Genomic DNA, 27,594 nt, shown 5'->3' with positions numbered 1-27,594 from the left:
GGAATAGAAATAGTTGAGAGGCAGAAATTTGCTAAATACAATCATTATTTCACTTCATCCTCACAGTAATCTAATGAGGCTGCTACTATTATCGATAGGGAATCTGAGTCTCAGGTTGGAAAGAATTTACCTAATAAACTAGCAGTTGCTCAACCTTGGTTCAAGATTAGCCCTGTCTTATCCCAAGACCTAGTAGTATCTATCTCATAGGGCTGAATGAGTTAATATTTATAAATTGAATATTTATAGAGTTCCCACACATGGCACAGAATCAGCACTATATAATGTTATTTTTTTTTTAATCTAAAACATTTAGAACAGTGGGACAAAAACTCTAAGGCACTATTTAGTTGTTTATAATCAATTGAGAGAACTAACTGAAAGTAAAAATGTAAACGGTGTGTGCATTTTCAACATAGGTAACACTAAGAATAACATCTGTAACCATGAAACCTACAAAAGATCTAGAGAGTTTGGATTCATTGGCATTGATCTGGAGGTAGAAAAGACAGAGTAATGGCATGAACAGAGTGAATGGACTCAGTATCAGGGAAGACTTCCTGGAGAGGCAGATCGGAGGTGAGGTTTGAAGGAAGGAAGTCATGTGAATAAACACGAAAGAATCATAGATTCTCAGAGGTAATTAGGACACAGTTGAGTATTCCTCTCAGGACTTCTTTAGCTTGATAAGATATTTCTGGATAGATTTGAGTTTCCTGACTTATGAAGCAATTTAACTTTGTTCTTGTTTTTATCAGATTGCAATCTTTAAGAATTTTGTTTTTTAAAAACACTTGTAACTAGTATACAAGTACTCTGTATCAATATTTAACCAATCTTTAGGGAAGATATTTAGTGATTTTGCATATTTCCTTGTGGAAGCTTCCTTATATACTTGCCTTACTGTTATGATAATATTTTACTTCTTTTGGCTGGCAAAGTTTATCATGACTTTAGTATGATTTGGAAAGATTCACAAGTTCTATAAAAAATCAACTAAGATTTTTTTTAAAAGATGTCATCTAAAAAGAAAAATCCATATGTTCAAATGTTAAGCAAAAATATTACATTCCTTTTATTAATCATGCAGAATTGTGTGATTTCTTCTGTACAGGAATGGACAAGCAAAATCAGATACGCTTTTTCCAAAAACTGGTAATGTCTTTAATTCTGCCAACTCATCATTCATTCATTGCATTCATGCACTGGTAGAGGAAAGAACTCTTTTCACCTTTCAAGATAGAAAAATATCTCCCCCTTCATCTCATCAGTTTCTCTTAAGTATAGAGGAGATTGGTGATTTTAAACCTGTGTAAGACTTACCCTAGCTGGCACTGGACAGGAATGCCATATTCCCTGCATCCTGTACCCATGGCAGAAGTTGCTAATCCATCTTGTTACTGTGTTTTAGAATACACTTCACAGTAGTACCGGAGGTACCAGCTACTAATCCATAATAATTATTTACTTAAAATATATGTCAGATATTGTGCTGAGTATGTTACATACATTCATTATTGTGTGATCAGTCATATCCAATTCATTGTGGCCCCATGGACAGTAGGTCACCAGGCTCTTCTGACCAGGAAATCTTCCAAACAAGAATACTGGAGTGGGTTGCCATTTACTACTCCAAGGGATCTTCCCAACCCCTGTCTGAGAACCCATGTTCCTGAGTCTCTAGGAACCTCCGTCTCTTGTGGTTCCTGCATTGGCAGGTGAATTCTTTAGCACTAGCGCCACCTGGGGAAGACCACATTCATTATTACACTAGCCCTATGAAGTTTTACAGACGAGGACATTGATGATCACATAAATTAAGAAACTTCTCAGGGTTATAACAGTTAAAAAGCAGGACAAGCAAGATCCACAGAGAGTTCTGCTTTCTTCCCTGATCTCTCACTCAATCACTGTATTTTAATTCTTGGAACTGATGATGAATGTCATTGCCATCCCTGTGACATTTGACAGTTAATTTACTTTCAGGATCACTAATACATAGCAGATGAAAAAAGAAAGAAAAGTGAAATATTATCAGCACTGATTATTTTGTATGAGAAAAGGTAAACTGAAAAGGTGGAAAGAGACACAAGAATGTCAGAAAACGAAAGGAAGAGTCAAGGAGTTCCCAAAGAAGGTAATGAAGCACTTTTCATAAATACAGAGCTGAAAGATGAGGAGTAACAAAAAAAGTAGTGTGATAGGAAAATTGGGTTAAAATTAGTAGCAAATTACAATAGAGGAAACCTGCCAGGAGGAGGCTTCTAGAGTGTTTAGAAAAGGCATAACAACCTGAAAATGCAGGCCTATAATGAAAATTCATCAACTGTAATTGAGAAATAGTTGTTATGGTAGCACTATAATTATAGTATATGTGCAGATGGTCTGGATAAAAAATTTTAGGACAGTCAAAATATTTATAATGTTTCATAAAGGAACAGGTGTAGTGTTGCAGTAGGTGACTTTTAATTGTCTTTTATTATGGCCTTTGATTTTAGTTTTGTTTATAGTCAGAAAGGGAAGAATATCAACCCTAAATTTAGTTTATTAATGAGAAAGCATCACAATTTTCATGATTTTGTGTGATGAAACATAAGTTTCTTAGAATTTTTGCGTTTAGATTTTAATTATGTACTTTATTCTTTTTGTCTAGCTCTGGCTAAACAAGACACATCTTCATTAACCGATGTTGTAGAACAAGTTGCAAAGCAACAGCAATCACAAACATCAGAAATAGAAAGAAACAGGAAAGTTCTGTTCCGTTTGCAGGTAACCTATTTCACAAAGTCTTGCAAATGAGTTTTTATGTTCTTCAAAACTATATTAAATTAGTAAGAGGGAAGTTATTAAGCAAATTTAATAACTTCTGAGGAAGCGATATAACATTTCTAATGTTCATATTTATACCTTCTAAATTATTCAGGTGTCCTTAAGTAAGGGCTTCACTGGTGTCTTAGATGGTAAATAATCCACCTGCAATGCAGGAGACCTGGGTTCGATCCCTGAGTTGGGAAGGTCCCCTGGAGCAGGGCATGGCAACCCACTCCAGTATTCTTCACTGGAGAATTCCCATGGACAGAGGAGCCTGGTGGGCTATAGTCCATGGGGTCACAAAGAGTCGGACATGACTGAATGACTAAGCACACATAACATCCTTAAGTAAAATCTATATGAATATTACAGTTTTGTGGAACATTTTACATACTCATTGTGCAGAGATTCGACAGTGTCATCGTACTATAGATAAGCATGTAAAACACAGTGATCACATAGAATTATTTTAAATTTATTTGATAGTTTTTCCTAAAATGCTGAATTGAAGGAAGGTTAAGTTTTTTTTTTAGTTATATTTATTGTTTATTTTATTTATTTTTTATTTTTTTCCATTTATTTTTTATTAGTGGAGGCTAATTACTTTACAGAATTGTAGTGGTTTTTGTCATACATTGACATGAATCAGCCATGGATTTATATGTATTCCCCATCCCGATCCCCCCTTCCACCTCCCTCTCCACCCGATTCCTCTGGGTCTTCCCAGTGCACCAGGGCCAAGCACTTGTCTCATGCATCCAGCCTGGGCTGGTGATCTGTTTCACCCTAGATAATATACATGTTTTGATGTTGTTCTTTTGAAACATCCCACCCTCGCCTTCTCCCACAGAGTCCAAAATTCTGTTCTGTACATCTGTGTCTCTTTTTCTGTTTTGCATATAGGGTTATCGTTACCAGCTTTCTAAACTCCATATATATGCATTAGTATACTGTATTGGTCTTTATCTTTCTGGCTTACTTCACTCTGTATGATGGGCTCCAGTTTCATCCATCTCATTAGAACTGATTCAAATGAATTCTTTTTAATGGTTGAGTAATATTCCATGGTGTATATGTACCACAGCTTCCTTATCCATTCATCTGCTATGGGCATCCAGGTTGCTTCCATGTCCTGGCTATTATAAATAGTGCTGTGATGAACATTGGGGTGCACGTGTCTCTTTCAGATCTGGTTTCCTCGGTGTGTATGCCCAGGAGTGGGATTGCTGGGTCATATGGCAGTTCTAATTCCAGTTTTTTAAGAAATCTCCACACTGTTCTCCATAGTGGCTGTACTAGTTTGACGTTTTTAAGTCAGTGTTTTTAAAGATGTGGCTTAGAAATTACTAGTTGCTAGTGAACATTTCAGGTAGATAAGGAACGTTTCAGGTAGATAAGGAACATTTCTGTGTTCCTTAAATTTTCCCTGGAGAAGGAAATGGTAACCCACTTCAGTATTCTTGCCTGGAGAATCGCATGGACAGACGATCTGGGGTGCTATGGTCCACAGGGTCACAAAGAGTCAGACACGACTGAGCAACTAACACTTAGATTTCAAAATATGTTCATAAATCCATCACAGGAATCTGAAAGCCATACTTGTTTTTGTATTCAGCATAGACACAATTATTCTGTTAATAAAGCTGAAGAAGGGAAAATGAAAACAGTATTTTTACTTTTAAAAGTTTTTTTATTAACTATCATTGATATGAGAAGAATATGAAAAGAATATACTCTAGATCTGAATTGCCAGGAGATGATTTGCTACTTCCAACTCCTTGATTTAATCTTTCCATGCTTCTGTTTTCTCATTTGTAAAATGGAGATAATAATAGGACCTATCTGTAAGATTTTCATGATAATTAAATGAAAGGATACTTGTAAACATTACTTAAGGTATCCTTGCCGGGGCCCTGGTTGGCAGTGTAGGACCAGATTTTGAATATGGTTTTAGGCATTAATGCATCAGCAGATATGATAATACTTACACTATATGGTAGTATAGATTTCTTGTAAATATTTGCATTGCGTGAAATTAAAAGATGCTTGCTCCTTGGAAGAAAAGTGATGACCAATCTCGACAGCATATTAAAAAGCAGAGTCATTGCTTTGCTGACAAAGGTCTGTCTAGTGAAAGCTATGGTTTTTCCAGTAGTCATGTATGGATGTGAGACTTGGACTATAAAGAAAGCTGAGTGCAGAAGAATTGATGCTTTTGAACTGTGGTGTTGGAGGAGACTCTTGAGAGTCCCTTGGACTGCAAGGAGATCCAACCAGTCCATCCTAAAGGAAATCAGTCCTGAATATTCACTGGAAGGACAGATGCTAAAGCTGAAACTCCAGTCCTTTGGCAACCTGATGCAAAGAACTGACTCATTGGAAAAGACCTTGATGCTGGGAAAGATTGAAGGCAGGAGGAGAAGGGGACGACAGAGGATGAAATGTTTGGATGGTATCACTGACTCAATGGACATGAGTTTGAGCAAGCTCCAGGAGTTGGAGATGAACAGGGGGGCCTGGCATGCTGCAGTTCGTGGGGTCGCAAAGAGTCAGACACGACTGAGCAACTGAACTGAACTGAACTGAGTCACTTTAGAAAAGAATACATTTTGACAGTAGGATATAATATAAAAATAGTAATGTCTTAGATTTCTATAAAGAGTCATTCCGTAATACTTGTCAATCTTCAAAGAGTTTTAGAGATGTTATTTCATTTATATTGAGGACCTAATTTCTGTTAAGCATTTTGCTGAACATTGTCCTCACTCTTAAGCTACTCACCATCTGTTGAAAATGAAACTGAAAGTGTTAGTCCATATTGGACTCTTTGTGACCCCATGAACTTTAGCCCATGAGGCTCCTCTGTCCATGGAATTCTCCAGGCAAGAATACTGGAGTCAGTTGCCATTCCCTTCTCCAGGGGATCTTCCTGACCCAGAGATGGAACCTGGGTCTCCTGCATTGCAAATGTTTTCTTTTACCATCTGAGCCACCAGAGAAGTCCTCACCATGTATTGAAGAGGGAGACAAATAACTAAACAAATAACTACATGCAGGGACGTATTGTCAACAATAGAGACATAAACACAGATTTAACATTGAAAAAGGAGTGATAAGTTGAGTTTTAAAGAATAGCTGGAGTTCCCTAGAATGATTGGGGTATGGGATTGGTTTGAGGGTTAAAGGGAAACAAGGATGTGATATTCTAGGCCAAAAAAAAAAAGCCCAAAAAAACTGAGAAACTTAAGAGGTCTGAAATAGCATTGGTACATTCATAGAGCTGTAAGTAGTTTGGTAGTGGAATAACATAGAGTGTATTCTGAGAAGCAATAAGAGATGTGTAGCATGAAAAGAAACTTAAACTTTATTTTAAAGTTGATGAGAGGGTTTTGATAGACTTCAAAAGAGTGAATGAATAAACTTATTTTTAGAAAGAGAATTCTAGATGCATGAAAGATACTTCTTATAATCCAACATCAATTTAAGATAAAAACTAACAGCAAATTAGGAACAGAAAAAAGTTCTAGCCAACTAAAAGGGGCATCTACATAAATCCTAAAAGCAACATATGTAATAGTGGAAGACTGAATATTTTTCTCCTAACATCAGGGATAAGGCAAGCATATGTCTTCTTATCACTTCTTCTCATTCTGTGGTACCAATAATTCAAGCCACTCCTTCACAGATAAAGAAATAAAAGGTATCCCGATTGGAAAGGAGGGAGTAAAACTGTTTTTATTCACATATAGCATAATTTTTTTTTGGTAAATCCTAAGGAATCTATTATTTTAAAGTCTATTAGGACTAATAAGAATCCACCTGGAATGCGGGAGACCTGGGTTCAATCCCTGGGTTGGGAAGATCCCCTGGAGAAGGGAAAGGCTACCCACTCCATTATTCTGGCCTGGAGAATTCCACGGATTGTATAGTCCATGGGGTCACAAAGAGTCAGACATGACTGAGCGACTTTCACTTTCACTTTTTCAGGACTAATAAGGGAGTTTAGAAAGGTTGCAAGATAAGATTAATTTTAAAAACCAGTTATATTTCTACATTTTAAAAGAAACAATCAGAAACTGAAATTTAAAAAGCATTATCATTTACAGTGGCATCAAAATTATGAAATAGGGGTAAATTTAACAAAAATACTGTATTATAGACTGAATGTTTGTATCACCCCCAAAATTTATATGCTGAAGCCTTAAAAACCCATGTGGTTGTGGTTGGAGATGAAGTTTTTGTCAGGTAATTAGGTTTAGGTGATGTTATGAGGGTGGGATCTTGGTGGTAGGGTTAGTGCCCTTAGAAGAAAAGATACCAAAGAGCATGCTCTTTGTCATGTGACGACACAGTGAGAAGTTGACCCTCTGTAAGCCGGGAAGAGTTCTCACCGGAACCTGACTATGCTAACACTCTGTCCAGCCTACAGAACTGTGAGAGATAAATTTGTGTTGTTCTAGCCACTAAATCTATGACATTTTGTTATGGCTGTGCTGTAGCAAACTAAGACAAGATGTAAGACCTGTGTACTGAAAACTGCAACACACTGTTGAGAGAAATTAAAGACCAAAATAGAGAGATATACCATTTTCATGAACCATAAGATTCAATATTGTTAACACGTCAGGTCTTTCTCTTTCATCTATTGTTTAAAAGCAGTTCTACTCAAAATTCCTGCAGGCTTTTTTAGAGAACTTGGCAGACTGATTCTAAAAGACCTATGGAAATGCAAAGAACCTGTACAACCAGAACAACTTTGAAGAACAGTGTTGGAAGTTCTAGTTGAGGGAGAGGAGGAAGCATGGAAACAGGGAGACCAGTTAAGAGCTGGGCCATGCTACAACGACTGGTCACAAGTGAGTTGGGATTTTATTTTTGAGGCCCAGGCATCAAGATTTGCTGTTAAATAGGTTGTAGGGATAAAATAAAGGGATGAATCAAGAATGGCTTCTAGGTTTTTTTGTATCCAAGGTGGAAAGTTTATTGAAATCAAAAAGGCTGAAAGAGGAGCATATTGGACTTGCAAATTAAAAGCTCTTTTCTGAACATGTATATTGAGATGGCTGTTAGATATCCAACTAGAATGTCAAAGGGGCATTTTAAATATCAAAACTGGAGATAAAGATTGAAGCTCATCAGCATGTTGTATCTTCAGTGTCCTTCTCGCTCCTGTCTCTGTCGAGAAAAGGATGGGCTGGGTCTGCCTTCTTAGTGAGTGCTTCCCTCCCATAATTATACATTTATTTAAAGAAGAAAAAGAATAAAGGCCTATAGTTATACTGGTGGGGAAATCTACAGAATTTGATGAATAGTTAAATATAAAGAGGGCTTCTGTGATGGCTCAGACAGTGAAGAATCTGCCTGCAATGCGGGAGACTCAGGTTTGATCCCTGGGTCAGGAAGATCCCCTGGAGAAGGGAACAGCTACCCACTCCAGTATTCTGGCCTGGAGAATCCCATGGACAGAGGAGCCTGGTGGGCTATAGTTCAGTTCAGTTTAGTTCAGTTCAGTCGGTTCTGTCCAACTCTTTACGACCCCATGAACCGCAGCACACCAGGCTTCCCTGTCCATCACCAACTCCCGGAGTCCACACAAACCCAAGTTCATTGAGTCGGTGATGCCATTCAACCATCTCATCCTCTGTCGTGCCCTTCTCCTCCTGCCCTCAATCTTTCCCAGCATCAGGGTCTTTTCCAATGAGTCAGCTCTTTGCATCAGGTGGCCAAAGTATTGGAGTTTCAGCTTCAACATCAGTCCTTTCAATAAACACCCAGGACTCATCTTTAGGATGGACAGGTTGGATCTCCTTGCAGTCCAAGGGACTCTCAAGAGTCTTCTCCAACACCACAGCTCAAAAGCATCAATTCTTCGGCGCTCAGCTTTCTTCACAGTCCAACTCTCACGTCCATACATGACCACTGGAAAAACCATAGCCTTGACTAGATGGACTTTTGTTGACAAAGTAATGTCTCTGCTTTTAATATGCTGTCTAGGTAGGTCATAACTTTCCTTCCAAGGAGTAAGCATCTTTTAATTTTATGGCTGCAATCACCATCTGCAGTGATTTTGGAGCCCAGAAAAATAAAGTCAGACACTGTTTCCCCATCTATTTGTCATGAAGTGATGGGACCAGATGCCATGATCTTAGTTGTCTGAATGTTGAGCTTTAAGCCAACTTTTTCACTCTCCTCTTTCACTTTCATCAAGAGGTTCTTTAGTTCTTTTTCACTTTCTGCCATAAGCGTGGTGTCATCTGCATATCTGAGGTTATTGATATTTCTCCTGGCAATCTTGATTCCAGCTGTGCTTCCTCCAGCCCAGCATTTCTCATGATGTACTCTGCATATAAGTTAAATAAGCAGGGTGACAATATACAGCCTTGATGTACTCCTTTTCCTATTTGGAACCAGTCTGCTGTTCCATGTCCAGGTCTAGCTGTTGCTTCCTAACCTGCATACAGATTTCTCAAGAGGCAGGTCAGGTGCTCTGGTATTCCCATCCCTTTCAGAATTTTCCACAGTTTATTGTGATCCACACACTCAAAGGCTTTGGCAGAGTCAATAAAGCAGAAGTAGATGTTTTTCTGGAACTCTCTTGCTTTTTCAATGATCCAGTGGATGTTGGCAATTTGATAGTTTGAACATTCTTTGGGATTGCCTTTCTTTGGGACTGGAATGAAAACTGACCTTATCCAGTCCTGTGGCCACTGCTGAGTTTTCCAACTTTGCTGGCATATTGAGTGTAGCACTTTAGCAGCAGCATCTTTCAGGATTTGAAATAGCTCAACTGGGATTATATTACCTGCACTAGCTTTGTTCGTAGTGATGCTTCCTTAGGCCCACTTGACTTCACATTCCAGGATGTCTGACTCTAGGTGAGTGATCACACCATTGTGATTATCTGGGTCGTAAAGATCTTTTTTGTACAGTTCTTCTGTGTATTCTTGCCACCTCTTCTTAATATCTTCTGCTTCTGTTAGGCCCTTTCCATTTCTGTCCTTTATTGAGCCTATCTTTGCATGAAATGTTCCCTTGGTATCTCTTTTCTTGAAGAGATCTCTAGTCTTTTCCATTCTATTGTTTTCCTCTATTTCTTTGCATTGATTCCTGAGGAAGGCTTTCTTATCTCTCCTTACCATTCTTTGGAACTCTGCATTCAAATGGGAATATCTTTCCTTTTCTCCTTTGCCTTTTGCTTCTCTTCTTTTCACAGGTATTTGTAAGGCCTCCTCAGAGAATCATTTTGCTTTTTTGCATTTCTTTTTCTCAGGGATGGTCTTGATTCCTGTCTCCTGTACAATGTCACGAACCTCCATCCATAGTTCATCAGGCACTCTGTAATAAACACTAGTGTGTTACAGAGTTTTTGTGGTCCTGACAATTGGCAACTGATACAAGGCAGAACAGGATGGGCCACAGGAGGGGAGGCGTTGTCTGATTTTTGGACGATGAATTTGAGATGCACAGTGGTAGCTGGACATAGGACTTAATAGCCACCTACATTCTGTGAATCATCAGTTTCTATGTTTTTCAAGATCTAAGTATGTGTAAGATTATCCAAGGAGTATAGATAGAATGAGAGAAGAAAATTATGATGACTGTACCCTGAGGAAAACCTATATTTGAAGGAACCAATGAGACAGAGAAGGAATGCTCAGAGGTATCTGAGGAGAAGCAGAGAAGTGTTGGGTAGGTTTTAAAAAACAGGTGCTGGTTAGAATTGCCAAATGCCCCAGAGAGGTAAGAGTTATCCGTGCTCTGTCATGTCCAACTCTTTGCAACGCTGTGGACTCTAGCCCATCAGGCTACTCTGTTCATGGGATTTTCCAGACAAGATCCTGGAAGCGGGTTGCCATTTCCCTCTTCAGGAGATCTTCCTGACCCAGTAATCGAACCCGCGTTTCCTGAACTGCCTACATTGGCAGACAGATTCTTTACCACCGCACCACATGGGAGGCAAAAATAAATATACCTTCATACTTATCTTACAAGTGAAGAAAGTGAGACTTGAATAGGATAATTAAGTTTGCTATTTGATCATGGGTTTCCCTGGTGACTCAGAAGGTAAAGAACCTGCCTGAAATGCAGGAGACCTGGGTTTGATCCCTGGGTCAGGAAGATCCCCTGGAGGAGGGCATGGCAACCCACTCCAGTATTCTTGCCTGGAGAATCCCATGGACAGAGGAGCCTGGTGGGCTACAGTCTACGGGATCACAAAGAGTCAGACATGGCTGAACGACTGAGCACAGCATGTATAATCACCCCAACTAGTAAACAGCATTAAGGGCACTAGAACTTAGATCTTTTGTTCTTTTAACTCAGAGTTTTATCATTTTTATCATAACTTTTTCTTTAGTGTGTACTTCTCATGCCCATAAATATATTGTTAAAATTATTGTAAAGTATTTTTTATATATAAAATGTCAAGACAAATGATAAAATTTTAATAGTGAGAACAATAAAAAATAAGAAATATGTAACCCTGGGCTCCCTCTGATTATAAAATAATTTCATTACTTTATTACATTTCTTCTTCTATTATGCATCAATTTTTGTATATTTGATAAAAAATATTTTTTATGTTAAGTGATTTTTCTACACACACTGTGGATCAAAACAATGGCTTTTTTATTTTGAATATCATGAATTAATAATAATAATGTTGAAATATCTTACAGAATGAACTTCATGAGCTTCAAACACAAATAGCATCTGTCTCTGCAGAAACTAAAGAAACAGAAAGGCAAATTTATCAGCAAGATGCTGCCATACAGAATACCAAACTTCACTGTGGAGACCTGGAAAATCAAATCAAATCCTTACACGCAGAAAATGTGAAGCTTAAATCTGACATAGAAACAGCCCAAGAAAATTTTGAGGAACAAATGATAAAATATAATGAATACTATGCCAAGATAAAAGCACATAAAGATAGTTTGAGAGAGGTAGAGAACAAATGGTCATTCATGACTGAACTCAATGAGAAACGAGACCTTGTTAAAAAACTAAAGACAATGAAAGAGGAACTTGAGCTGGATCTCCAAAATCCAGAAGGAAACCTGATGAGACAAGCACAGGTTTGAAATATCACTTAATAAAACATTTCCTAGTATTCCTTTTTTCGTGAGTATTCTTACTCAGTGATAAATCGTTAACTTAGTAAAATATCCATGAGTGCTCTAACTGGATTCACAGCTTTTAAAAACTTGTGTAAGTACATGAGTTATATAACAACTATGCCAGAAGTACAAATGCATAAAGGAAACATCCCCAAATCCCTTGTGGATTAATAAAAATATATAGTCCCACAAAATCAGATGAACAGTTAATTCATTTGTTACAGAAAGTGTGATTCACAAAATTGTTAACTAGCTTCCAGTCTAGTGGATCCAGACCAGTTAAAATCTATTTAGTGTGCTTAATGCTGTTACACAAACAATGTGAATTAATAATTGCACCCTAAACATCTTTCTCTTAATATTTTTTGAAGATTTTGGGAGGTGAAAACTTAAAATATCTATTATTTCTTGCTAATAAGTAAACAAATATCCTATACAACATTGCCAAACAATTGCCGCTATGACTTCTACTTTCCTTTATGTCTTATTTTCATTTGGTTTTTACTTCTGTATCTTCAAATCTAAGGTTTGTTTGTTTGAATAATGCTTTCTCGTTCCTTATATCTATAGAAGTAACATTCTAATCATATTAATCAAAATTAAATGTGATGGTTAATCTTAAATTATAGAAACACTGAAAATCTTGGATTTATATTGGCGATTCATTGTTTGACATGTATATTTTAAATGTTATAAACATACAGGAAGATATTACAAAACTGAAGGATGAAATTACAACTGTAGAAGAATCCATCAGTGAACAAACTTGTTTTCTTGAGGAAGAAATAAAGACACATGAAAAATTAAGAAAAGAAATAGAGGTAAGTCTTAAATATCTGGATTTCAATGTTTTATGGGATCATTTTTTAAACTTTTATTAATACTGTAGTCATAATTTGTGTAGTTTACTGTCAGTTTCCAAAACAGTTAGAGAACTGAAAAGAACTATGAAAAACAGTTGATACATCCAAACTATTTATAGATAAGTGTAGATAACTCCCAAAATATTCAAATATTTGAATGTATTTAAGAAAAGCAAGTACTGAGTCTTATTTCAGTCCGGCCTAGAGTTCTTCCAGGTCTCATTCCATCAGGTAGTGGTGGTGGGTGTCACTAAGTCACGTTCAACTCTTGCAACCCCGTGGACTGTAGTCCACCAGGCTCCTCTGTCCACGGGATTCCCCAGACAAGAATACTGGAATGGGTTGCCGTTTCCTTCTCCACATTCCATCACCTTTGTAACCAATTAATATGGATAGATAGCAGAGGCTATCCAGTCAAAAAGGACCACTCTTAGACAGAAATTAAAGACTCTTCAAAGTAAAGACAATGGAAGTGTTGGTATTCTAAACCTCTGACTTCCTATCTGTAATTTTCAACAGTCCAATTAGAAAACAAACTGAATGATAAATTAAAAGTGAGACTAAATTTGAGATGCCACTGGTATACCTTATAGTTATTGTTTAGATGAGTGGAGAACAAAAAGGGGAAAATGTATGTTGTTAAGGACAAATAATTTTCACCCTTTAAAATTACTTTGGAAAATGAAAAGATGCATATTTTCAACTTGCTTGTGACTAATTTGGCACAATGAAAAAGCACCAGGAAGACGAAAGCCCTCAACTTTACAAAACATTCTCTTTAAGAAACACCATAATTTTGTCTTCTATTTTACTAGCAATGTAAATAAATGGGTATTTTTACCCTTCTAGATATCAAGATTTATTATAAATCTATATATGTGGCATAGAAATAGAAAAAATGATTAATGAAGCAGTAAAAAAGGAATCCAGAAATAATCCATCATAAATGGAATAAACAAACTTTTAGTCATGTGAAAAAATTACAATTTTGCAGTAAAATTAGATTCCTACCTCTGAACACATACATACATAGACTTCCACAAGGATTAAAGATAATGTAGGAGACAAAATTACTTTGTATTTGCATTACAGAAGTATTTATTTTAAAAGACACAGACATATATCCAAACTGCATGATTAAATACTACTTTGGCTATATCATAAATTTTTAGATTAAGAGATGCAGCATAACAATAAAGAAGACTAGACTCGTTTTGAGAGGGTGTATTTGTAACATACATAAGTGACTAAGCGATAAGAAAATTTTGAACAAGCCATAGAACCTTGGGAATATGGTTTGAAAAGTCTTACCTTTTAAAACATAAATATATATTAAAAAAGATAAAGTCCAATGGAAATGATGACCAACCTCATTAACAGTAAGGGATTGATAAATCAGACCACAATAAGGCCCAAAATTTGGCCTGTCAATTATCAATATTACAATTTGTGAGATGTAGACCACCTGAATTCTAAAATACTATTGGTATGAGTATAAACTGGTAAAAGCATTTTGGAAAGAAATTTGAGATTCTTAATAATTTTTATTAAAGTATAGCTGTCATAAGAGTAGGTACATTATTTGTAAGGCTTTAGCTTGCTTAATTTTGACAATTTATATATATACCTGTGTTACCATGACCTTGAACAAGATATAAAACTTTTGCATCATATCTAGAAAGTTCTCTTGTCCCTTTTTCTCAGGCTACCATGATTCTGATTTTTAAAACAGCTTTATTGAGATATAATTCACATAACATACAATTCACTCATTTAAAATGCATAGTTAAATGGTTTTTAATATGAATACAGGTATTGAACTCACGTCTCTTGCATCTCCTGCATTGCAGGCGGACTCTTTACCGCCACCTGCATTGCAGGCGGACTCAGAGCCATCAAGGAAGCCCTTGTAACCATTACCATAGTCAAGTTTTAAAATTTTCATCACCTCAAAATAAACCTGATACCCTTTAGCTAAGCCCTTTCGATCTGTCTATTGTGCTGTGCGTGCTAAGTCACTTCAGTCGTGTCTGACTCTGTGCGACCCCATAGACAGCAGCCTACCAGGCTCCTCCGTCCCTGGGATTCTCCAGGCAAGAACACTGGAGTGGGTTGCCATTGCCTTCTCCACTGTCTATTGTATTTATCTGTATTTTTGCTCCACCATATTCTTTCTTCCTCCCTGATGTTCTAAGATTTCCTCTTTTATTGTTTTATTCCTCTTTTAAGCTTCTAAATTCATTCTTTTAGGAGAGGTCAGCTGGTGGCAGTCTTTGGGGTTTTTTTTTTTCTTTTTTTTTTCCATCTGAAAATGTCTTCGTTTTCCTTTCATCTCTGAAAGATGCTTTTACTGGATATAGATTTCTGGGTTAACTGTTCTTTTCAGTTGAAAAATGCTGTGCCACTTCTTCCTGGTCTCCATAATTTCTAATGGGAAATTCACTGTCATTGAATTGAATTGTTTTCCTCTCAGACATTTGTTTCTTGCTGCTTTCAAGCTTTGCTGTCTTTGAGTGAAGTTGCTCAGTCGTGTCTGACTCTTTGCGACCCCATGAACTGTAACTACCAGGCTTCTCCGTCCATGGGATTTTCCAGGCAAGAGTACTGGAGTGGGTTTTTTTCTGGAATTAATTTCTTAACTTCTCAGTTCTGTAGGCTTATGTCTTTTGCTAAATTTTGGAAATTTTCCATTCTAATTTATTGAAACTTTTGTAAGTCTGCCCTCTTTCTCCTATTCTTCCAGAACTCTCATGGAAGAAACTATAGGTCTTTTTTGATAGAGTCCCACGGGTCCCTGAGACTCTCTTCATTTCTTTTTTCCAGTCTTTTGTCTCTCTGTTGGCCATACTGCATATGCCTTAGTATTCTGCCTTACATTCACTGATTCTGTCCTTTATCCCCTCCATTCTGCTATTGAACCATCCCACTAAATTTTTTATTTCAGTTATTGTGTCTTTTCCATTTGGTTTTTTATATCTTTTATTCCTTTTCTGAGACTTTTAATATTTTTATTTGTTTTAGGCACATCCCTTAATTACTCATCAAAACATTTTTATGATGATGGCTTTAAAATGCCCACCACATAATTCTAACCTCTGCATTTTCTTGGTGTTGGCACATGTTGATTGTTATTTCTTATTTAGTTTGAGAGCTTCCTGGTTCTTGCTTTGGTGAGTGATTTTCTGTTGAAATATGGACATGTTGGGTTTTATGTTGTAAGACTCTGTATCATTGTTACTTCCACGTAGTAGTGAAAGTTCAGAGACTCCATAGTCACTTGTGGAGGGAATAAGGGCTTCCTGTTACTGCTGGTCAGAAGTGGGAGTGCTGGCTGACCACTAGGCTTCTGCTGATAAGCCCCTGGCTGGGCGGGGCAGGAGCACCTCATTGCTGCTCCCACATAGATGCGGCCTTGCTACTACTGAGTGATGGTAAAAAACCTCCACTCTCCACTAGGCCTCCTCTGACACTCTCCCAGTGGGAAAGGGGAGAGTGCCTTGTTAGCCACTAGATGGAGAAGTCTAGCCTCCCCAGAGGGGCTCCCCTCACACCAGAGGATGTAGTGTGTTACTTTACAGAGGGAATGAAGAGTCCTGTCTCCCCACTCAGCCTTCTCTGACACCAGCCCAGCTGGAGGACCTGGGTCCTGCTATAGCCCAGCAATGGTGAAAGTTTAGGCTTTCCACTCAGAGTTTGCTGGTGTGGGTGGTGGTAGAGCCATTGTTGTTTTTCTGTGGTGTTTGACTTCAGTAGAGTAGCTACTACCTCAACATTTTCAGCCTTAAGGCTGCCCTTTTCCTGGTCCTCTGATTAGAGAGCAGGCTTTTCCTGGAGTTGTTTTGTTTTGTTTTGTTGTTGTCTGCATTTGTTGGCATTTCGAGCTTTCTTTCTTCCTTCCTCATATCTGTGATATGTGAGGCCAAGTGAAAACCCAGGGAGCTATCACCAAGTCGTTCCTTGACTCCTAAGGCCTCCAGTCAGTTTGCTTTCCGCTCTCTACTTTTCAGAACTTGTTATGTTAATATTATATCCATTGTCCAGGGTTTTTAGTTGTACTTAGCATGAGGAGTAGTTATATGAAATACATATACTTTATTTTGACAGAAGCAGAAGTGTACCTGGGTATATTTAGTGGTAAAGGGTGATGTAAGTGACTACTAATGTTAGATTTAGAGGGAATGTCACTGAGCTTGATATTCAGTTTTTAATGTTTTCATCATTATACTTCTTATCCTGAAATTCAATAAACTCTTTTTAAGCGTTCATAATAGGGTTACTAAAGTTTCTTTTAGACTTTTTGATCTTAGTTTTATTAACTCTAATGTATTAAAAATAGTCCTCATTTCTATTACTATATTATGGTTGAAAAATGAAATGAAAAAATGAAAATCTAAGAAATTATAGGGATTATCTATAATAAAGCATAACATTCAAGGACAAATGCCACAGCATTGCCTTGAGAACACTGCATTTTTTTTTCCCAACAATTTCTGTTATTGCTTGATGAGAATTTATCATTGATACAAGTAATTTCTTTCTCAAAACAACCAGTCTTTTGAGAGGATACATTTAAACAGATTTTTATTACTTATTTCTTTTTCAAGTCTTTTTTTTTTTTCCTTCCCTTTCTGGATGTTTTCAGTTGTGGCCTTGGTGCAGTTCTTGATCATCTTTTACCTAGGTTATAGCATTCTTTTGTTCTAATGTTTAACTCTTTCAAACATTTTGTGCTTTGCATGTTTAATCTTCATATTAATGCTATTGTTTACATTTTGGGTTAAGAAAAAATGAAAATGGTTTTTGGATTTTACATTTTTTTTTAATAAAATAAATGTGTTTGGTTGTTTTAGGCCATGTCTGAGTGAAAGAAGTGTTTGAAATACTTACCCCCAAATGCCTTTTTTCCCCTGTCTACTCTCTGTCTTTATATATACATTGTAGAAGAAAGGAGCTAAAGATAAGAGAGAGGAAAACAAAGATAAGTTGTGAGTCACTCACAAAAAAATTGGGACGCAAAATACAAAGCATACAAACACAAAGCTTCAAATACAAAACATTAAGCAATGATCAGTAATTTTTAGTTCAAGGTTTAAAACTTGTTATTTGCCAAATCTAAGCATTTTCAGGAAGGGGAAACTAGAGCATTTAAGAAGTTTTTAGCAAATGATGAGTGCTGCAAGTAACATTTTGTGATAATTGGTTTTGGAGGAAGCACAAGCTAGAATCAAGGTTTCCAGGAGAAATATCAATAACCTCAAATATGCAGATGACACCACCCTTATGGCAGAAAGTGAAGAGGAACTAAAAAGCCTCTTGGTGAAAGTGAAAGAGGAGAGTGAAAAAGTTGGCTTAAAGCTCAACATTCAGAAAACTAAGATCACGGCATCTGGTCCCATCACTTCATGGCAAATAGATGGGGAAACAGCGGAAACAATGTCAGACTTTATTTTTCTGGGCTCCAAAATCACTGCAGATGGTGATTGCGGCCATAAAATTAAAAGATGCCTACTCCTTGGAAGGAAAGCTATGACCAACCTAGACAGCATATTAAAAAGCAGAGACATTACTTTGCCAACAAAGGTCCGTCTGGTCAAGGCTATGGTTTTTCCAGTGGTCATGTATGGATGTGAGAGTTGGACTGTGAAGAAAGCTGAGCACCAAAGAATTGATGCTTTTGAACTGTGGTGTTGGAGAAGACTCTTGAGGGTCCCTTGGACTGCAAGGAGATCCAACCAGTCCATCCTAAAGGAGATCAATCCTGGGTGTTCACTGGAAGGACTGATGCTGAAGCTGAAACTCCAATACTTTGGCTACCTGATGAGAAGAGCTGACTCATTGGAAAAGACCCTGATGCTGGGAAAGATTGAGGGCAGGAGGAGAAGGGGACAACAGAGGATGAGATGGTTGGATGGCATCACCGACTAGATGGACATGGGTTTGGGTGGACTACGGGAGTTGGTGATGGACAGGGAGGCCTGGTGTGCTGCGGTTCATGGGGTTGCAAAGAGTCGGACACAGCTGAGCAACTGAACTGAATTGAACTGAAAGCATCTTAAGATTCATTGCTGGTTACTCTTGTCTAAATTTTGTTCAATTTGGGCTCCAAATTTAAAACAGGAAAAATTTAAGAGTGCTTTCAGAGCTACTAGGGAGCAGGAACAAAACACATTTAACTTGTTACAGTACAGCTTACAGCTTACACAATTAGCTAATCCATTGAATTATTGAGATCAGCCACAGAAATGACCACACAACTAGAAAGCCTGTCCTAGGTGAAAAACCCAAAGAATCAAAGGTAGAAAGGTAAACTAAAGGCAAGATAAGAATGATTCAAATAGCTAGATAACATGGTAACAAAAATACAAGGAGAAATGTTCAATATTATTAAATCTGTTGTTGTTTATTGATTGCCTGGTATTTTTCAAGCACTTTTTATAAGCTATCCCATTTAAATTCTCATAGTGACATATTTTATAGAATTTCAGAAAATTTAAATAACTTGTGTAATTTTATATAGCTAGTGATAAGAGACAGAATAGAATATGAGTCTATGTCTTTTGGACTTTTCTCCCAATCTTTTCACCTTCTGAGCAACCAGGAAAGTCCTGAAAGTCTCTCAGTTGTGTCCAACTCTTTGTGATCCCATGGACTGTAGCCCGCCAGGGTTATCTGTACATGAGATTTCCCAGGCAAGAATACTGGAGTGGGCTGCCAGTCCCTTCTCGAGGGAATCTTCCCAACCCAGGGTTTGAACCTGGGTCTTCTGCATTGCAGGCAGATTCTTTGCATCTGAGCCACCTGGAAAGTCCAATCTTTTCTAAAAATGTCTACTGTCTAAATTTTCTAAAAATTTCTAAAGATTATCTAAATATTTTCTATTGTCCCCATGGTTTTACCTTTTCCAGACTGTCATATATTTCAAATCATATACTTTGTGGCCTTTTCAGATTGGCTTTAATTGCCCTTAAGTTTCCTTGTGTCATTTCATGGCTTGATAGCTCATTTTTTTCTTTTATTTATTTATCTTTTTATTGCTAAATAATATTCCATTGTCTGGATATCAATTCAGTTCATTTCAGTTGCTCAGTCGTGTCCCACTCTTTGTGGCCCCATGGACTGCAGCATACTTCCCTGTCCATCACCAACTCCCAGAGCTTGCTCAAACTCATGTCCATTGAGTTGGTGATGCCATCCAACCATCTCAGCCTCTGTCATCCCCTTCTCCTCCTGCCTTCAGTCTTTCCCAGCATCAGGGTCTTTTCCAATGAGTTAGTTCTTCGCATCAGGTGGCTAAAGTATTGGAATTTCAGCTTCAGCATCAGTCCTTCCAATGAATATTCAGGACTGACTTCTTTTAGGATTGACTGGTTTGATCTCCTTGCAGTTCAAGGGACTCTCACGAGTCTTATCCAGTACCACAGTTTAAAAGCATCAATTCTTCAGTGCTCAGCTTTCTTTAGGGTCCAACTCTTAGATCCATACATGACTACTGGAAAAACCATAGCTTTGACTAGATGGACCTTTGTTGGCAAAGCAATGTCTCTGCTTTTTAATATGCTGTCTAGGTTGGTCATAGCTTTTCTTCCAAGGAGCAAGCGTCTTTTGATTTCATGGCTGCAGTCACCATCTGCAGCGATTTTGGAGCCCAAATAAAGTCTGTCACTGTTTCTATTGTTTCCCCATCTATTTGCCATGAAGTGATGGGGCCAGATGCCAAGATCTTAGTTTTCTGAATGTTTAGCTTTAAGCCAACTTTTTCACTCTCCTCTTTCACTTTCATCAAGAGGCTCTATAGTTACCCTTTACTTTCTGCCATAAAGGTGGTGTCACCTGTGTATCTGAGGTTATTGATATCTCTCCTGGCAGGCTTGATTCCAGCTTGTGCTTCATCTTGTGCTTATGCATGATGTACTCTGCATATAAGTTAAATAAGCAGGGTGACAATATACAGCCTTTACGTTCTCCTTTCCCAGTTTGGAACCAGCCTGTCTGGATATACAATAGTTTATTTTTCACCTACTGAAGGGCATCTTGGTTGCTTCCAAGCTTGAGAAATTATGAATAAAGCTGCTATAAACATCTGTTTTTGTGTAAACATCAGTTTTCAACTCGCTTGAATTGAATTGGTTTAATCAGTCACTCATATCCGGGTCTTTGTGACCCTATGGATTGTACTACTAGGCTCCTCTGTCCATGGGATTTTCCAGGCAAGAATACTGTAGTGGGTTGCCATTTCCTTCTCCAGAGGAACTTCCTGACCCAGGGATCAAACTGGTCTCCTGTATCGCAGGCAGTCTCCTACATTGCAGGCAGATTCTTTACCACCGAGCCACCAGGGAAGCACTTTGGGTAAATGCCAAAGATTATGATTGCTGGATCATGTGGTAGAGTATGGTTAGTTTTGTAAGAAATTGCCAAATTGTCTTCCAAAGTGGCTGGACCATTTTGCATTCCCGCTGTCAATGAATGAGAGAGTTCCCATTGCTCCACATCCTCACTAGCATTTGGTGTTGTCGGTGTTCCAGATTTTGGCCTTTCTAATAGATGTATAGTGATATCTTGTTGTTTTGATTTTCATTTCCCTGGTGACATTTCATGTTGGGCATATTTTCATATATTTATTTACTATGTGTTTGTCTGGCCTATTTTTTAATCTGGTTATTTTTTTCTTGTTGTGTTTTAAGAATTTGTTGTATATTTTGAATAGCAGTTATCAGATGCATCTTTTGGAAATATTTCCTCCCAGTCTGTGTCTTGTTTTATTCTCTTGACAGTATCTTTTATAGAGCAGAGGCTTAATGAGGTCCAGCTTATCAATTATTTCTTTCATGAATTGTGCCTTCAGTGTTGTGTGTAAAAAGACGTCACCAAACCCAGCGTCATTTAGGTTTCTCCTGTCCTAACCCTAACTCTAACCCTAGGAGTTCTATGGTTTTGCATTCTATATTTAGGCCTGTGATCCACTCTGAAGACAGAAAATAAGTAAGAAATAAAAAAGGCAAAAGAGACTAATAGAACACAGATATTGAAATGGTAGACTTAAACCCAAGCATACCATGAGTTATACCAAATGTAAATGGACTAAACAATCCAATTAAAAGGGAAACATTTTCAGATTGGATTGAAAAAACACTTTGGAACATAACTTTTTCACAAGAGATAGATTTTGAATATAGACACATGATTTGAAAGATGGAAAAAGATAAACTGTGAAGACATCAATCTTAAGAAAGCTGGTCATGACTATATTAATATCAAGTAGATTCTAAGGTATCTACTACCCCCAAAGTTGAAGAGAGCCAGTCAATTTGTCAGAAACGAATAATAATAATGAATGTAAATTTACCTAACCACAGTGCTTCAAAATACAGAAGAAGAAACGGACAAAAATTAAAAAGAAAAAGACACAAATCTGCAGTCATACTAGAGAGCTTAACTTTTTTGAGTAATTGATAGAACAATATAGAAAATCAATAAGCAAGCATATAGAAAATTTGAACAACTAATCTACCAACTAAACTTAATTACCACTTATAAAATACTCTACCTAGCAACTATTGAGTATACTTTGTTTTCAAATGTACATGAAACTTTCAACCAAGATAGAGAGTATACTGGATGATAAATTTCAAAGAATTTTGTATTCTTTAATCACAGCAGAATTCAGTTAGAAGTCAGTAACAGTAGCAAAGCTAGAAAATACGTCAACATTTTGAAATTAAGCATCACCATTATAAATAATCAGTGAGCCAAAGAAGAAATCACAAGAATCATTAGAAAATATCTGAAGTTGAACGATAATGAAAATGGCATGTAAATATTGTGAGGTACAATTAAAGCAGTATTTAGAGGAAAACCTACAGCTTTAAATGTGTGTATATTAGAGAGGAAAAAGGTTTAGAAACAATTATCTAAGCTTCTATCATAGGGGAATAGAAAAATAAGCCAATAGCAAATAGGGAGAAATGACATAATAAATAGTAGAATTGAAAGAAATAGAAAATGGAAAAACAGAAAAATGGACAAAGCCAAAAGTTGAAAAGACTGATAAAATTGATAAAGTGTAACAATACTGATCAGAAAAAGGAGGATAGTGGGGATACTACTTTAGGTTCTACAGACTTAAAAGGGTGACAAAAGCCTCTTTTAAACAACTTCATGTCAATAAATTTGACAACTTAAATATGGGCAAATTCCTTGAAAAATACACATATCATCATTAACACAGGAAGAAATTACTTTTATGTTTAGCTCTATGATCCATTTCAAATTAGGCTATATAAATGGTATGAATTAGAAATCAATGAAATTGAACTCATAATTAAAACTCTTCCCATAAGGAAAGCTTCAGACTGACAACCTCACTGGTAAATTCTGTCACATATTTAAGGAAGAAATAATATCTAGATTGTACAAATTCTTTCAGAAAATTGAGGCGGGAACTCTTCCAAGCTTATTTTGGGAGGCCAGCCTAACGCTGACACACAAGATGAACAGGAACATTATCAGAAAAGTAATTCCAGGCCAGTGTTCCTCAAGAACATAGATGCAAAATATTTTCAATTGACTATAGCTGTTATATATAAAAAAGTTAATACCTCATGACCAAGCAAAGTTTATCTCAGGAATCAAAGTCCATTCAGCTTTCAAAACAAAGTATAAAGAAGTGAAGGAGCTAGTCATGAAAGTCTGAGGAATAGTTTTTCAGGCAAAGGAAAAAACAGGTGCAGAGGTCTTAAGATGAGAACATACCTGGACTCAGATGCTAGAAGTGAAGTATGTCTAGAGCGAAGGGAATGAAGAGGATTCTGTGGGCACCACCCCTGCTTCGTTCTTCTCATTTCTGCTGCAGGGTGAAAGTGAAGTGAAAGTGAAGTCTCTCAATCATGTCCAACTCTTCGTGACCCCATGGACTGTAGCCTACCAGGCTTCTCTGTCCATCTGATTTTCCTGGCAAGAGTACTGAAGTGGGTTGCCATTTTCTTCTCCAGGAGATTTTCCTGACCCAGGGGTTGAACCCGGGTCTCCAGCATTGTAGGCAGACGCTTTACCGCTTTACCGTCTGAGACACCAGGGAAGTCATTATTATTCTCATTTCTGCCTCAGGGGTAACAATAACTAGATAAGAATAGAAATGTATCCATTTCCTAGAGGCAAAAGAAAGCTATATTTTCTACAGAACCACTACATCCTTATGTGTATAGTGGTATTCAGGTTTAAGTATTGACACTTACCAAAGTCAGAATTATACCAATAGAGGCTGAACAATTGACTGGCCTCCAAGAAGGCTCCCAATGTGACCTTCACCTTTACGAAGTCACTTCTTGGCCAAAACTGCCTTTTAGCCTTATGAGCTTAGAAACTTGACCTTGTAAGTATCCCAGGATTGGGTAGATACAGAGAAGTGTTAGTAGAGTTCACAAACAGCAACTATATAAAACTCGAATGCCAGTTTATGAATTTACAAGAATGCACAAAACTCTCAAGGAAATCAGAAAATTTGTATCGGTCATTAGTGCTTATTCTCCTTGTAAGGAACTGACACTGGAAGCCAGATTATCACAAAGCTGGTTACTGAACATGGAAATCAAGTCCATCACTTGAGTTTGAGTGTTCTTGACCTCTGGCTCTGGACACTCAAGGAGCCAATTTCCATAACAGCGTCATTCTTATCAGAGAGTCATTGAGTGGGAACTATTTTCGCTTGCCTATTTTTATGCTGTGTTCTTCACATAATCCCTTCTGATGGATTATTCTTTCTTTAGTTTATATTAATACCTTCTGTGATATCTAGCCACGGCTGGTAATCTACAGTCCTACTAAGGGGACTCTGCACATCTCTACTCTGATCCATGGTGGTTTTATCCAAGGAGTTTCACAGCTTCACTCCTGAAGAATAATTTTAGAAGCCGGCTAGTATGATTTATGGATTAACCAAAATATTGTTATAGTTATTTGATTCTATTAATATATTTTATGAACATGAATATAAGCATATTTTGTGACTATTCTTCTTATTAATGTAGTCTATTGGATATATCAATGGATGCATTTATTACATATTAATATATATTATAAACAGTGATATACATTATATACATAGATATAACTTGATGCCATGTTCTTAGTTGCTCAGTCACGTCTGACTCTTTATGCACCCGTGAACTATAACCCACCATGCTCCTCTGCCCATGGAATTTTCCAGGCAAGAATATTGGAGTGAGGTGCCATTTCCTACTCCAGGAGATCTTCCCAACCCAGGGAATCAAACTCGCATCCCTTAAGTCTCCTGCACTGGCAGGCAGATTCTTTACTGCTAGCACCACCTGGGAAGCCCAACTTGATCTATATCCCTTTGAGTATATTTGATATATTAAAATCTTCTTTTGAATATAGTTTCATTGCCTAATATGATAATGTTTCTGTTTACTAATTTATTTATAATTCTTTTAAAGTCAGTTTCTGTTTTGCCAACATATCAGGAGGCCTAGTTCACCAGTTTGAATGAACTATCTGAATTTGCAGAATTAAAAAAACTGAAAACAAAAGTAAAAAAAGAAAAAACTGAAAACTTAAAAAGATATATAAAGTTTTTAGTTATTTATGTGAAGTCTTGATGAGTTTTTATATCAGTATTTTGGAATGCCTAGAGTGTCTCTGTCCCAGTTCCCCTGATGCTCTGCAGAACTGTGTTTCCATAGAATTGATTTCTTTTGTAATCCCATGTATTATATTTTATACATTTAAAAACATTCTAAGGAGTCCGTGGTCCTTGTTATACTATCACAATGAGCCATGGCATAATAAAGGTAAAGAAGCTCTGATCTCACTAAGGGAGGAGCTCTGGAGAGAGAGAGAGAGGGGCGCTCCCCTGAGGGTCCCGGGAAGAAGGGTCCCAGTAGAAAGGAAAGCTGAGTTACAGAGAGGAGGGAAAACAGCTTGGGGCAGAGTCTTAAGGTCCCAGAAACCCAGAGTCTTGTCCCCCTACAGTCATCTTAAGCTATAAGCTTATTTTGGCAAATTGGTTACTCTGATAAATGTGGCGTAGTGTTTTGACAAATTGATTCTTTTTTGTATTGACCTAGAATCACCTTCCTAATTGACTAGAGCTCTCTCTTAAACAGATATGAGAATGAAGAGGTAACTTTCACAGTCCCGTTATTCTATTAATATTATTCTATCTGTTCATTTAAAAAGGACATTTTACCACAACAACACTGTCACACTCAAAGGAAGTACCATGTCATATCCACCATACCATAATCCAAGAGGGCTCTGATTATGACCAGAAAGGCAGATAGTATAAAGTAATTTCAGTATGTGCAGAATTGGAACCCTCCTCCATGCTGGTGAGAACTTAAACTAGTACAACCAAAGTAGAAAACAGCATGGCAATTCCTCCAAATAGAATTATTAAATGATCCAACAGTTCTACTTCAGGCCATATGCTCCCCAAAATTGAAAACCATCTCTCAGAGGTATATTCATACATCCACATTCATCGCAGCATTAGTCACAATAGCCAGAAAGAGGAACAACCCAAATGTCCTTAGATGAAGGAGCAGATAAACAAAATGTTGTTAATTGTGTTGTACTGTGTCATGCATAAACACTGACCTACTGGCAGGAAAATGGCCTACATTATTTCCCAGATCTTTTAAATCAGTTGGGTCTATGTTTCAAGTGAACCACTTGATACAGGAAAAAAAAAAAACATTTAACTGGAAACTGCTTTGATAAGTAGAAGACCTTCCATCACAAATGCTTGCCTTGGGTTCAAATCCCAAACACCATCATTTCCCAGCTGTGAAACCTTGAGTGTGTGACTTAAACTCTTTGATCTTCAGTTTATACAACAATGAGAATAACAATCTTTATAGCATAAGGAGTTACGAGGATTTAATTACATGTAAAAAGCTCTCAACACAGTATCTAACATGTAGTAAGCATTGAGTAAATAGTTATAATTACTGTTTATTTTTATTATCATTATTATTTATTAAGTACTTTTTAATTGAGTGCTTTCTTATTTAGCGTGGTCAAAATATCCTTTATGGCTCTTTACTGCTTTTCTTTCTCAAGCCCTGTTGATATGTGCTCTTCTTCTAATAGGTACAACATAAAAGATACGGTGCAATTCTCAAGCGTTTGCACTGTCAGGTAAACAAGCTTCACTCAAATAGAAGACAATGGCAATGGAACATCCAACAGCTGGAGAAAACCGCTGCTGAACTGAGAAAACGTGTTGGAATGAAAGATTAGCATGGCTATAGGGTGTTGTAAAGCACAGACTATGCCACAAAAATTATGGGATAGAAAGGTGAGAAAACCCTTTGCGTCTTAACAGCAGCATCCACTATCAAGGGGTTGTCTTAATGGCAGATACATTTTCTCCTCTTTTGAGCCAGTCGTCTTTTTGTTAAAGTTCCTTCCAACTCTATAATTGATAGCAATAGAGACACACTAGGAAGGCTCACAGAATAGTGAAAGACTCTGTATAATTATTTTGATTGTATAAGATATCCTGAACTCATCAGTGCCTCTTTATAAACATGTTGCCTTCACTATTATATGAAGCAAACATTTAGAAGAAAAGAAGCACTTGAATTTTCAATGGTTTGAATTTTTAAGATATTTTAAATGGTTGTCTGTTTGAGACAACCTGCTTTTTTACCTTGGCTTCAAAGAAGTCCATAAATATTGACATTTATTATAATCTTGTTATGTATTCAAGGCTTTTGATATTTACTTAGTTTTCTCTTTTATCCAGAAGGTAACAATCATTTTTTCTTTGATGTTGG

At 37.2% G+C, this 27,594-nt stretch overlaps 1 protein-coding gene across 1 annotated transcript; it reads left to right on the top strand.

The window, feature by feature from the left end:
* The first annotated feature begins 501 nt into the window (after positions 1-501).
* CCDC122 (coiled-coil domain containing 122) lies at positions 502-27,439 on the top strand. Its single transcript, XM_065902284.1, has 6 exons — positions 502-579; positions 1,987-2,137; positions 2,654-2,769; positions 11,490-11,888; positions 12,635-12,751; positions 26,906-27,439. Exons 2-6 carry the CDS (start codon positions 2,095-2,097, stop codon positions 27,053-27,055), a joined length of 825 nt encoding a protein of 274 aa, XP_065758356.1. The 5' UTR covers positions 502-579; positions 1,987-2,094; the 3' UTR covers positions 27,056-27,439.
* Positions 27,440-27,594: the final 155 nt, after the last annotated feature.

Source organism: Muntiacus reevesi, chromosome 11 (genome assembly GCF_963930625.1).
Source record: "Muntiacus reevesi chromosome 11, mMunRee1.1, whole genome shotgun sequence".
NCBI classification, from domain to species: domain Eukaryota; kingdom Metazoa; phylum Chordata; class Mammalia; order Artiodactyla; family Cervidae; genus Muntiacus; species Muntiacus reevesi.
This window is presented reverse-complemented; position numbering and strand designations above follow the sequence as displayed.

What these genes read in the sequence shown, in the direction of transcription:
- CCDC122 (XM_065902284.1), top strand. Translation starts at nt 2,095, where the DNA reads ATGTCAGAAAACGAAAGGAAGAGTCAAGGAGTTCCCAAAGAAG. An exon ending in TCAAGGAGTTCCCAAAGAAG is followed by an intron (nt 2,138 to 2,653) that starts GTAATGAAGCAC and finishes CTTTTTGTCTAG; the next exon opens with CTCTGGCTAAACAAGACACA. An exon ending in AAGTTCTGTTCCGTTTGCAG is followed by an intron (nt 2,770 to 11,489) that starts GTAACCTATTTC and finishes AATATCTTACAG; the next exon opens with AATGAACTTCATGAGCTTCA.